This window comes from Pipistrellus kuhlii, unplaced genomic scaffold, assembly GCF_014108245.1.
Source record: "Pipistrellus kuhlii isolate mPipKuh1 unplaced genomic scaffold, mPipKuh1.p scaffold_m20_p_4, whole genome shotgun sequence".
Taxonomy (NCBI): Eukaryota; Metazoa; Chordata; class Mammalia; order Chiroptera; family Vespertilionidae; genus Pipistrellus; species Pipistrellus kuhlii.
The window spans coordinates 61026407-61038822 of NW_023425540.1; the positions used below are offsets into that span (position 1 = coordinate 61026407).

At 36.8% G+C, this 12416-nt stretch overlaps 1 protein-coding gene across 1 annotated transcript in view; it reads left to right on the plus strand.

The window, feature by feature from the left end:
• COMMD10 (COMM domain containing 10) overlaps positions 1-4168 on the plus strand; it is a 108142-nt gene extending 103974 nt beyond the window's left edge. The window contains exons 6-7 of the mRNA XM_036410286.2: positions 2557-2616; positions 3328-4168. Coding sequence (XP_036266179.1) covers positions 2557-2616; positions 3328-3366 — 99 coding nt within the window. The 3' untranslated portion in view covers positions 3367-4168. The remainder of the gene's footprint in view (positions 1-2556; positions 2617-3327) is intronic.
• The last annotated feature ends 8248 nt before the right edge of the window (positions 4169-12416 follow it).

The following is a 12416-nucleotide window of genomic DNA, read 5'->3' on the forward strand; positions in this document are numbered from 1 at the left end:
TGCTGCACTCGCCAGCCATGATCCCAGCTTCTGGCTGATCAGCGCTACTCCTGAGGGAGTGCAGTAACCACCAGGGGGCAGCTCCTGCATTGAGCGTCTACCCCCTGGTGGTCAGTGTGCATCATAGTGACTGGTTGTTCTGCTGTTCAGTTGATTTGCATATTAGCCTTTTTTATATAAGGTAGGCTACATCTTATTATCCAGATGATCTTTCTGACTTTTTTGAGGTGGGAAGATGGGGTAGGACCAACTAGTCAAGTCTCATTATCTAATGACACTGATAGACAGGAAGCAAGTGAATAATTAAATCCATTGTCAAATTCAGCCTATAAAATGATTTCAGCCAGGATTGTCTACGTCTTCTTCCAGAAAACCTGCTATTAGAGTTGTTACTGATAGCTGAGATATGGAGGGTTTGGATTCTAATATATTTACTCCTCTTCTTCCCTTAACAAAGATACTAATGAACCTGAATTTGGTTTAAAGTCCAGGGCAATATAAAGTGTTGGAAGATATATGTAGAGCTAGACAACCAAAGAGACGCACCCCTTAAATACAAACAATTGAACTCTCATCAAACATAATGCTTTTCTTACATTCTTGTTGGGTCTAGATTACCATTGCTTTGTGTCCTGACAGTAAACTGAAAAGAAGTTGTTTGAAAACATAACTTCCTTAATGGACAGACCCTTCCAAAAATTTTTGAAGGAATAAACAATAAAATTAGAGAGTTGATTCTGGTTTGCTAATAAGCAAATTTGTGACTTTCTACAATAATTATATTCTCAAGGATTGAAAGGTTGGTAAAATATCACAGATTTTATAAAAGGGAAGCTAGGAGTATTTTCCTCCTTAAAATGTCATGGAAAAGTTTTTTTATCAGGACCATTCCTAATATTTTCAGGCCTGAAGCAAAAGTAAAAATGGAGCCATGGACTATACAGATAGTCCTTGGGTTACGACATACATCCTTCCAGGGTTACGCCACCATCTCCCATTTATTTATTAAAAAAAGTTTCATCATTTAGATGTATATACATATGAGCTTTATGTTTTTTATTATTTATTTACCACAAGTAAAGGTCAGGAATTTATCTTTCTTTTAATTTTTTTTTTTTTTTTTTTTACTGTTTCACTTCATTACTGCTGTGTGTGTGCTCCAGGTGAGTGACGTAGGTGCTTATGTAGGTGGGTTCCGACTTTCGGTGAAAGTTGTTACGTCATGCTGTAGGAACAGATCTCTGATGTAACCCGAGGACCTACTGTATGTCTCAATTTAGAATCATAAATAAAGCTACCAACCTGTTAAATGAAATTGGTCTTACTCCTTTCTTGATAATAATACCTTAATAATGTCCTAGAAGGCCAGATTTGAATTTAAAATTTTAGACTCTTTGGGGTTTCATGCCAGAACATGGCAATGTGGGGCACAGGCCAGCTCCCCTTTCATTTTTAGCCTTTCATTTTTAGCCTTAACTTAGGCTCCATTGCTACCTTCCTAAAGAACAATTGTTCTTGGCCACTCCAAGGATAAACATAAATTCTCATATTCTAAAGATAATCTCTTTGCATATAGACATGAAACACTTAAAACCACTTTTATATTCTCCCTTATTCTCTTTTTTAGAATTTTAACTTTTTAAAAAATATATATTTTATTGATATTTTTACAGAGAGGTGGAAGGGAGAGAGATAGAGAGCTAGAAACGTCGATGAGAGAGAAACATCGACCAGCTGCCTCTTGCACACCCCTTACCGGGGATGTGTCCGCAACCAATGTACATGCCTTTGACCGGAATCAAACCTGGGACCTTTCAGTCCGCAAACCGACGCTCTACCACTGAGCCAAACCGGTTTCGGCGAATTTTAACATGTTTTTATTGATTTCAGGGAGAGGGAGAGCAAATAGAAACACCAATGGTGAGAGAAAGTCATTGGTTGGCTGCCTCCTCCCTTATTCTTGAGGACTTCTCTAAGTCATTGTGGGTTAAAAGGAAGGAATGTGTTTAAGTCCCAGCTCTGTAGCTGTTGTGTTAATTGTTAACTTTTGCTGAGTCTGTACATTAAAAAAGGTAGCAATCTCAGCATGTTAAGATCATAACTGTTAGCTGCTTAGAGACAGCAGCAGTGCTGATGTGAGGCATTAATGGCTGGATGGATCCAATCAGATATGCCGCCCCCGGTGTCTTTATGTAATGGCATTTACCAGATTTCAAATGGACTGCTGAGAAAGATGAAATATAATCTCATGTATTATCTCTGTCTTGAAAAGATAGATAATGAAATTGTTCTCTTGCTGGCATCTATTTTATTAAACTTTGCCGTTTCAACTAAAGAACAGATGTCTCTATAGAGTTGAAACCTCTTGCTAATGTGGAGTGTTATTAAGTGCGTTTTGAGTTTTAGGAACAATGATATTAAGTAGAGCAGGTAACATTTATGTTGTATTTCTTTTAAACCTCCTCAGAATAAGATGGCATATTTGGGTACTAGCTGGATAGGAAAAAACTATAAATTGTGTACAACTAAATTCTTTTTTCTTTTTCTTTCTTATAGAGTCTGGAGAAAGTTCTTGTGGAATTCAATCACAAGGAGTTGTTTGATTTCTATAACAAGGTTAGTATTTTAAAAGTAATTTCTAAGAAGTGGGTTTTTTTTTTTTCCTAATGTTTCCTTTATTTATGAATTCTTATTTTTATATTCCCTATTATGGAACTAAGTTCTTTAACTTGACTTGTAAACACCTTATGTTTCACAGTAGGAAGCATTGCTGAGATGAGAATCTGACAGACTAAATCAGGAAGAAAATAGAAATGGTTTTAATTAAAGCAATAGGAGTATTCCTGTAAACAATAAGTAATGACTTGTGTGGTACCTAGCCACACTGGCACATTAGATATAAAGTAATGTTAAATATTTTAATTTCTTTTTGCAAAAAAAAGGAAGTTGCCAGGCCTTAAAGATTTATCTTAGAGTATTTTTGATGATTCTTTCCAAATACTGATTTTGCAATCCAGGAAATTCCTCCACATACACACCTTTAAAAGTCATATATAATGAGCATTTAAATGAAACAGCTGGGTGTACTTAAAACAGTAGTATTTAGAAATCCTCTTTTACAAATTTGAAAATTTAGCAAGCACTAATTCTAATATCACAAAAAAAGAAAAAAAGTAAGCGGTGTATTTATTGCTGTGAATGGATTTAATAATCATAATTTCCAGTGTCATTCTTTCCCTTCTACTTGCATGTTTCTAAACAGCACTTCATATAAATTTCTCTTTCTTTACCAGCTCTCTCTCTCTGTCTTTTTGTCTTTGTAAATAGCTAGAGACCATCCAGGCACAGCTGGATTCTCTTACCTGATGTTCCTGAAGACCACTTTCTGCATCACACACCTGCCACCTCATCATTTTGCTTTGAAGACAGACTGCCAGGTTGTGTTTTCTGAAGGATTCAGTAGTTTTCTTCTTGTAAATTATATGGTTTATCACTTCTAAGACAAATAGTAGCTAAGGGAAATATTTTCTGAGGACTAAGATTCTCATATACATTCTCTAGTTCCGTGAGCCAACAGCAAGCAAGCAATTGTTAAGAATACTTTTGCTTTCAAAAAAACAAAAGTGAACACCATATTGCTTTCACTGTCATATTTTTGCTCTATTGCCTAGATGCATTTTTTACATACTTGATGATACCTTTAGGTATCAAGGAAAGTCCATGGATATAAGGTACACTGAGAACGGTAGAATACAGAACTTAACAATTACATTGATTAAAATAAGAAAGCAGCCCCATGCATTCAAACACATTACAGTATATTTTCCTGAATATAATGAGTATACTTTGCTTTGGAAATAATATAGGAAAGAAATTAAAAATAGAGCTGGTAGTAGCTATCCAGTGATTCCAGTGTGAGCTTCTCTGCACATTCTTACTTTTTTCTGAGTTTAATGATTTAATAACAGTTCAGGGTTTGGTATGCTTTTCTTTCTACTGCAGATTAATAATGATTCATTTCATAATATGGGAGACAGATTCAAATCATGAAGAAAAAGAATTGTAATGAGTGCTGTAGGATTATCCTTAAAATTTCAAACATAGCTTTTACGTTCTCTTTTTGTAAATATGTTAATTCATTTCATTCAATAAAATGTTTGTCTCAGAAGTAGTTGAACTAAAGTGCACAATACTTTATGCTATGAATATATATAAATATGAGCATGTCTGTCTGTAAAAGATATCGATTGAATTTATTGTTTTCAGAAAGTCAGAGAGGGATTAGGAGAAAGAAAGAGAGAGAGAGATTCAAAATGCCTTTTCTTCACGTGAAGGAATTTTATTTCAGAAATGTCCTAAACAAAGAGCCATTGATATTAAATTACATTCTTTATATGAGGTATCTGAGTAATACAAGTGTTAAATGTCTCCCAAATAAATATTCAATAGATATAATTTATTTCCTGATTTATATTTGTGCTTTTATGTTGTTGCTTATAAGAATTGGCAGTTTGGATTATTTCAGTATTTCAGAAAATAAATGTTGTAGTTGCTGTCCATAGTTGATTGATTTTAAAAGTTTTTAAACTCAAACTTCCATTGACAGGATATCTGGAAGACATATTTTTAATATAATGAGATTTGTCTCCATAGGTATTTTGTGGGATAGATCTGTCTTATTTGTTTATACGCTGTTCTGCCAGACCACAGAGAGAACTTCCTACTATAAATATTTTGATAAATATATTTTTAGACTTCTTATGTACAAATAAACATATATCATCTCAAGTTGAATTTGTTAGGCCTTCCTGACCATATGGATAGGTAGAAGTTTTCATTGGTTTCATGACCAACTTAACTCCTAATGTAGGTATCTAAATTAAATGTGACAGTTCAAAATGAATTTTCTAATGGTAGCTCATTTTATGCCCCCGAAAAGAGCTGGTTTTATAGTTTCAAAGTGTATATCTAAACCTAAACAAATATATAGTAAATAGTTCAAGGAAGTCTGATCACAGGCATTGAAGAAAGGACAAATATTATAGAAGGTCTAATTCCAACTAAGAACATATGTTTTCCTGAAATATATTTAATTGCAGGTCATTTTCTTCCATAAGGCACCACTTTTGTTTTGATATACAAGTTAAAGAAGATATCATTCCCCAAAAGTATTAACTGCATGTTATTTTTTAATAGAAATAATATGGGTGAGAGGATAAGTAGGGACTTGAACATACTATCTTAACAAATAAATATGCCTTGCATGAGTGTTTGACATGAGGATTGAATAAAAGTAGAATTACTTGTTAAAAAGGAACTAATGTACTATTTCTATACCTATTACAAATAATACATATAATTCTTCAATTATAAAATAAGTTTATTTTTAATTAGGAGATACCAAAAATTATAAGTAACCTAAATTTATAGAATCACATAATTCAGAAATGGCAATTAGTGAAATTTCAATAGATTTTATGGAAGTTTTTTTTCTATCCATATATCCATATAGGTGGTATTTATTTCTGTAGCATCACTTTTACTTTAATTTTTGCCAGCCACATGGAAACTGGAAATTATGTTTCCCATCTTTTGCAGCTACTGCAGCCATATGACTAGGTCTCACCCGTGAAATGTAAGTGGAAATGATAATCATCTTCACTTTTCTGTATCTCCAAATCTGAAACATAAATTTGGAGATGAGTGAGCTTTGACTGAGCAGATTATTCCTTAAAGGTAGGGAGCAACAACATGGAAGGAAGCTGGGTCCATGATGTCCTTATGGAGCAATCTTGCTGATAAACTTAACGAACTATCTCCAGCCTGTTAACATGATAAATAAAATATCTTGTTCTAACAAGTATATTTGGAATCTTAATATAGCAGTTTAGCGCATAGCCTAACTAATATGGGATAACATGATTTTAAGTGGCCAGTAATTTAGAGCATTTATATTTTTACAGTGAGATAAATATTTTATGTCATACAGTTCAAATATATATGAATGTTAAAGAGAAATGGGCAACTTCAGGCTAAATTCTCAGCTACTGGGAGGATATATTCACCCTACTTCCCCAGTGTGGTTCCATGGAAGGAAAACTTTGAGAAACCATAGGTTACATTGTAAATTTCTCAGGAAAAAAAAAAAAAAATCTTTACATAATCCCTTTTCCACTGTTGAAGAAGAGGGCCAGGACAATTCTGACTTGTTCAGGCTCATTACTTAGAAGCTGCTCAGGAATTAGAATTTAAGTTTAGTTGAGTCTATTTTGCTTCCCTGAAACTTTGTCATTATTATGCAAATAGTTCTATTCAATACACCAGCTTCCTTTAATGCTAATATTAGAAACACATTTATTTGAGGGGTTTTATAGTAAAGTTTAATGGCATATATAAATTTGGAGAATTTCAAGATTTTATCATTGCTTCCTTGCCACTGTGCACTCCCCCTCTCCTCGAATCTTTAAAAATGTCTCTTGCTTTTCTCTGACTTGTAAGGTTGTGCTAGCTGACTGGTAGCCCACGATTCAGATTGAAATGCTGGTAGTTTTCATAGCCTGCTTTGTTTGTTTTATTGGAAATGGAAAGTCGTTAGTTTTTGTTTCAAAAGAAATAGTCTGCAAAGACAAGAAAGTTGAAGCGGGGCCAGTCTATCAATATGTGAGGAAAGGATGCTACAGGATTAGAGAAAAGGTTTTAAATCTCTAAGGCAGGACAAATAATGAATATATAATAATGTCCCCTTTGTAAAACCAGAGTTCAGTCATTTTTAGCATCTTTTAATGAGAATTTGTGTATCTCATTTTATAAAATACTTATTTTTTTTAAATATTTCTTCAAAGGAATCTAAGTAAGGGAAAGAAGGGAAAAGCAGTTAATAGTAAATTTAATAGTTGCATTTATTTCTGAAACTGCATTTTAAAGAATACAATACATCCTAGCTGAATTTTTTAAGGAAAAGCCAGTAAGGTTTTTCTCATCTATAATAAATGTAGATGTGCTGTGAGGCATGGAGCTCAGTGATTTCTCAAGGTCTTTTCCCATGTCTCCTTTCTTCTGAGATTCCAAGATTTCTTTTGTGCTATTTCTAATTCATATTTCAGATTCTTCCTACAGGTTCAGCCAGGATACTCATTAACAAAGCAGAAAGCTGTCCCCCAAAACAGGCTGCTCTAACACTTTAGCATTGGAAGCTTCAGCATCCCTTCCTGTCCAGGAATGTGTTATGTTTTGGCAGCAGAGCACAGTAATTTTCCAAATGATCAGAGAAAGTAGTGACTCACACAGCCCAAACCATGTGCTCAACTTTATAATCCAGCCTCTCACTCTATTGCAGTGGTTCTCAACCTTTCTAATGCCGCGACCCTTTAATACAGTTCCTCATGTTGTGGTGATCCCCAACCATACAATTATTTTCATTGCTATTTCATGACTATAATTTTCTACTGTTATGAATCATAATATAAATATCTGTGCTTTTTTATTTACATTGCGTTACGATTCATTAACAGTAGCAAAATTACAGTCATTAAGTAGCAACAAAAATAATTTTGTGGGGGTCACCAGAACATGAGGAAGTATATTAAAGGGTCACGACATTAGAAAGGTTGAGAACCACTGCTCTATTGCATGCTGATGTAAGTAGTCCTGTGAACATCAAGGTACTTAGGAAATACTGCCTAAGTGAACTAGTGGAGTACATAAGTAGTTTTTCCTCCCTCTTCCTCTCTTATTTGCACAGTACCATCTGAATTCTAGGAAACAGACCATGCCATCATAAACCTCAGATTTACAAGAGTAGTTTTCATACAGCTTTAGTTAAATACATTGGTAATTCCACTAGGGAGTAGCCATATCTGTGGAGTATCTCCTGAAGTTGTTGATATTTTCATTCATGGAGCAAGAGATATACAGGAGGAGAATGAAAGTCTGGTAACAAAGTATGTTCTGTACTTTACTTGTCCAGAATGCTAGAGCAAATTCTCACTGCTGTGAGATTTACCATAGTCATGAAGTTGGCCTAGGCATGTTCTGTGCTAATGTTGAAAGACTGCAAAACAGCTGCGTTCCTACCAAACTCAGGTGACTTATGTGATAGGGTCAAATGAAGTGCTCCAGAAAGACATCTCAGTATGTCCTTATATTGTGATTATGTTAAATATGTATAGATTTTGTGAGCTCATTACCCAGATTTTAATTTCCTGTAGAAAGCAGTATGTCTTGACTAAAAGCACTCACATATATACACTGACTACAAAGAGGCTTTCCTCACTGATGTGGGCAATTCAATGACAAAGTTTTAGAAAGAAGTCTTCCCTTACAAGATGGTTCCAAGGTATCAAAAACATCTAGGCTGGAGAAGAATCTGAACAAGCTCACACAGATAATGCAGAATGTGAGCAAAATGCAGAGAGCCAGGCAGACAGCTGTTCAGTGTCATTTTACTTAAAATGTTCCCTATGCAACCAAGTTCATGCCTTTAAATCAGGGGTGGGAGCCCTTTTTCTGCCAAGGGCGATTTTGGATGTTTATACATCTTTCTTTGGCCATACAAAATTATCAACTTAAAAACTAGCCTGCTATATTTGGTCAAACATTTAACTAACTCACCCCTCATGCTAGGGCCAGACCAAATGATTTCTTGGGCTTACATGGCCCTTGGGCCAGGCGTTCCTTGCACCTGCAGTATAGAGTCCAATACGAGGGATCAGTTTCTTCTTGATAGAATGACTATAACACCTTTCTACCTTGTGGGAGAAAAGGCCCTCTTTGTCAGAATTTTGGTGTTTCATATTGAAAGTATGTTCTGTACTTTACCTGTGTGATCTAAACTGACTGGAGTAGTAATAAAAAGTCAGCAAGTTTGTGTACATTGGCTTTCTGGACTTGCAAATTACCCAGAGCATGCTTGAGGGACTTTGGGAGTGGCCATAGTTGCCATTAGCCTCCCTCGTAAAGGGAGGTCTTATAAAGTTCTTCTGGGTGGGCTCAGATGTGTCAGTAGTTTCCCTGACCTGCCAGACCCATGGAGTGTGACCACCATCTGCAGGGTTATCCCTTCATCACTAAATGAGAATTTGCCTAAACATGCTGATTTCATAGTACTTTAGTTCTCCTCTACTGGCTTCTGGAAACCATCCTTCAGCTCTGCTTCTTCCTGGGTCATTTTCCTTGGTTAATGCTATTCCCCCAACTGCATATGCTGAGGGTTCCAGGACTTAAAAGTGTTTGCCTGAAAAGGTAAGACCTCACAAAGTCAAATTTTCTTTCTATAGAATCATATCTTGAGAAGTTAAAAAAAATAAAAATAAAAAAAATCTCTTATGATTAAATAATTACTACTTATCTCATCAGCTTTCTAAGACTAAATATGTATTTTAAGTTTTACTATAGAAGCCATCTCTGTTTCATAAGCTTATCTGTATAGGGTTTGAAACAGAACATTTTTTGTGGGGAGAGGGTAAATGTTTTATAGAGAAAGGGATTCTTCTGGTTTTTGCCTACTTTCTTATTTCTCTTTATCTTAAGGGATAATGACTTGCTATTCTGTTTGGCCATGATTACTGGTAGAGGGAGTACTCTGAAAAGACCATGTCTGCTCTTGGTGATCCTCTGTGATACTTCATGGTTTGGAATTGCCAATAGAACTAGGGATCTCACGGGGCCTAGCCATCTTTCTCTGCTGCAGTATTGTATCATTGCTTTAGTTTTGGGCCCTGTGGCTGGAGGGAACTAGTTAATTTGAGCTGAAGCTGAGGTATGGAGGGGAGGAGGGGAGAAGGGTCTGTCATTGGCCCCGAGAGTGAACCATGTGCTCTAAACCTAGCTTTAAGTAAAGTTTCAAGCTCTGAAAGTATCACTTTGTTTCTCATTTGCTATTAATCTTTCTGTGTGCAGCTCCTTTGGGAATATCAAGGGTTGAAGAATGATTGGCAGGACAGAATTTGGGCATTTGGAGGTTCTCTAGTCAAGTGCCATTAAATGCAATCACAATTTCCCTCGTGTCCCTTAGAGCTCTTCTTAGCAAATCTCTTATTTTTTCAGTGGTAAGCGTGCAGTGGGCTATGGACAAAAATATCAAAGGCATCATTCATACCTTTTAACTCTCAAGGGGGCATTGAATAAGAAAAGAGGACTTTAAAATCAATGAGTCCCACTCCCTCTGAAGAAGATCAACTTGACACTTCTAAACATCCTTTCTAAATAAGCAAAATATCCACTTCTCTGAGAACAGAGGGGAGACACAGTTGAGTCAATTTCAAAGGCTCATTGGCTACTCACCTGCTACAATAGACCAGTGAGACCAGTTTTTTGCCAGGATGGAAAGTGACCTCATTCATCTTCCTGTACATTTCTGAGCAGGAACTTGAACTTTTCCCTCTAACTCTCTAGCACTCTACGGAGGTATGAATGTGCCTTCTGGTAGTTTGACAGGATTCTGTCGACCATTTGCTGAATTTGTGGAAGGAAGCTCCTCCCTTTTCAGACTCAGCATTTACCAGGCAAATACAGCTAAGTAGGAATCAGAAAAAGGAGGATGAGATTAACTGACTGATCAAGTTACCCTTAAATGCTCCAGTAACAGATGTCCAAGCCACTTTAGGGCTACTTTTGTGCCTCCTTTTCTAAGTGTGTTGTGTGATCTTCAAGTGGGGCTGACACATCAAATGAAACCCTCAGGATTTGTTTCAGATGGAAATGAATGAAAGAAAGACTTCTTCCATGTGTTGGTTTCATCCCTGAAATAGCTAACCCATCCCAGTGTGTATCAAAAGCAGAGCAAACAGATTCTGCAATGCCAAGTTGTTTCTGCCTCAAACAATTAACCACAACCATGCCCAAATCTGTGTGCTTGTTGGATGAACTTCACCACAAAATGTGTTATAGGCTGGACAAAGCTATTTTCTCTAATTATATGTGATGTTTAGCTTTAAAGAGCTGTTCAGCCCCCTGCAGGGAGCTCTGAAATATCCCAGGATATGCTTCAGAGTAAATTTGCTTGTCTTTTCTTGGCTTCTCCTTCACCACTGCTGTTGTGGGGGAGGAGAGCTATGTGGCAGAGGTTCCTCTCCCAGACCCAGCAGCATGTCTCCAGTTTTGCCCCTCCAGCCGCAGCAGGTTTCCAGCTTCCTCCCTACGTCAATCAGCAGCATTCCCAGGCTGGTCACAGTGAGAGCCCAGACCACCAGGAACTTGCCCTTCATGCTAAGACAGATTCTTCAGAAATCAGACAGCTTGAGACCTTCAACGGTAGTGCCCAAGATGCCCAGACAGAGCCCTGCTGTATTCTACTGTGAATAATTTCAGTTGTAGAAATACAATAAATGAGTTAATTAATCAGCAGTTGCTTTGCATATATACCTTGATTTCTTAATTTTATTGGGTATTAAAGAAAAAGAAAGGAAGGGAATAGTAGAGAAAGAAATGGACAAAGGTGTGTGTGTGTGTGTGTGTGTGTGTGTGTGTGTGTAGTGATTATAGTATTATAGTTAAGAGAAATGCATTTTGGTAGTCTTATGATTATCATACCCAGACAGGATGCCAGGCAAGACCTTAATTTGACAATTCTGTTTATTCATTCACTCATTTATTTATTTATTTATTTATTTATTCACTAGAGGCCCATTGCACGAAGATTTGTACAGTAGGCCTTCCTTCCCCTGGCTGCCAGCACTGGTTTTCCTCTGGCACCTGGAACACAGGCCTTTGTTCCAGCCACAGTGGAGAAGCCAGGCCTCTTTGGTCTTTAGTTGTTTTCAGTCTTCAGTCTTCACTTGGGCAGAGCCTTCAGTCTTTGCTCCATGCCTGTGTATGCAAATTAACCCGCTAGCTTTATTGTGTTAATTTGCATACACACTCCTGATTGGCTGGTGGGTGTCACAGAGGTACAGTCAATTTGCATCTTTCTCTCTTTTATTAATGTAGATTAACTATCTAATAGACCAACAAGTGAGCTTTTTTATTCTGCTTGAGTATCAGGATCTGCAATAAAGGTATTGCCCCAGGACCTCAGGAGGAGGCTGATCAGGGGGCAGAGAGGCTCACCCTGGTGACTCTTCAAGCAGCTAGTGGTGGTAGGGAAGATGTGCCACCTTGGGGTGGGCCACCTCTGAGGCGCTATGGTTGTCCCTGTTCAGGCACAGCATTACCTTTAGCTTCAGTGTCTCAGTTAATAAGACTATCAATAAATGAGTAAAACAGCATAATTCTGGTAACAGACTGTCTGCTTCATGCCAGCTAATGTTTTAGGTGCCAGGAATTGAAAAGAAAAAGACAGGGTCTCATCTCTGTGGCCTTAATACTAGGTAGAACATCACCCAGCTTGACTAACAGCAGGTGTAATATACTGAATACAACTAACATAGCAATGACCCATTGGAAATGTACAGCACTTTACAGTTTACAAAGTCCTTTCA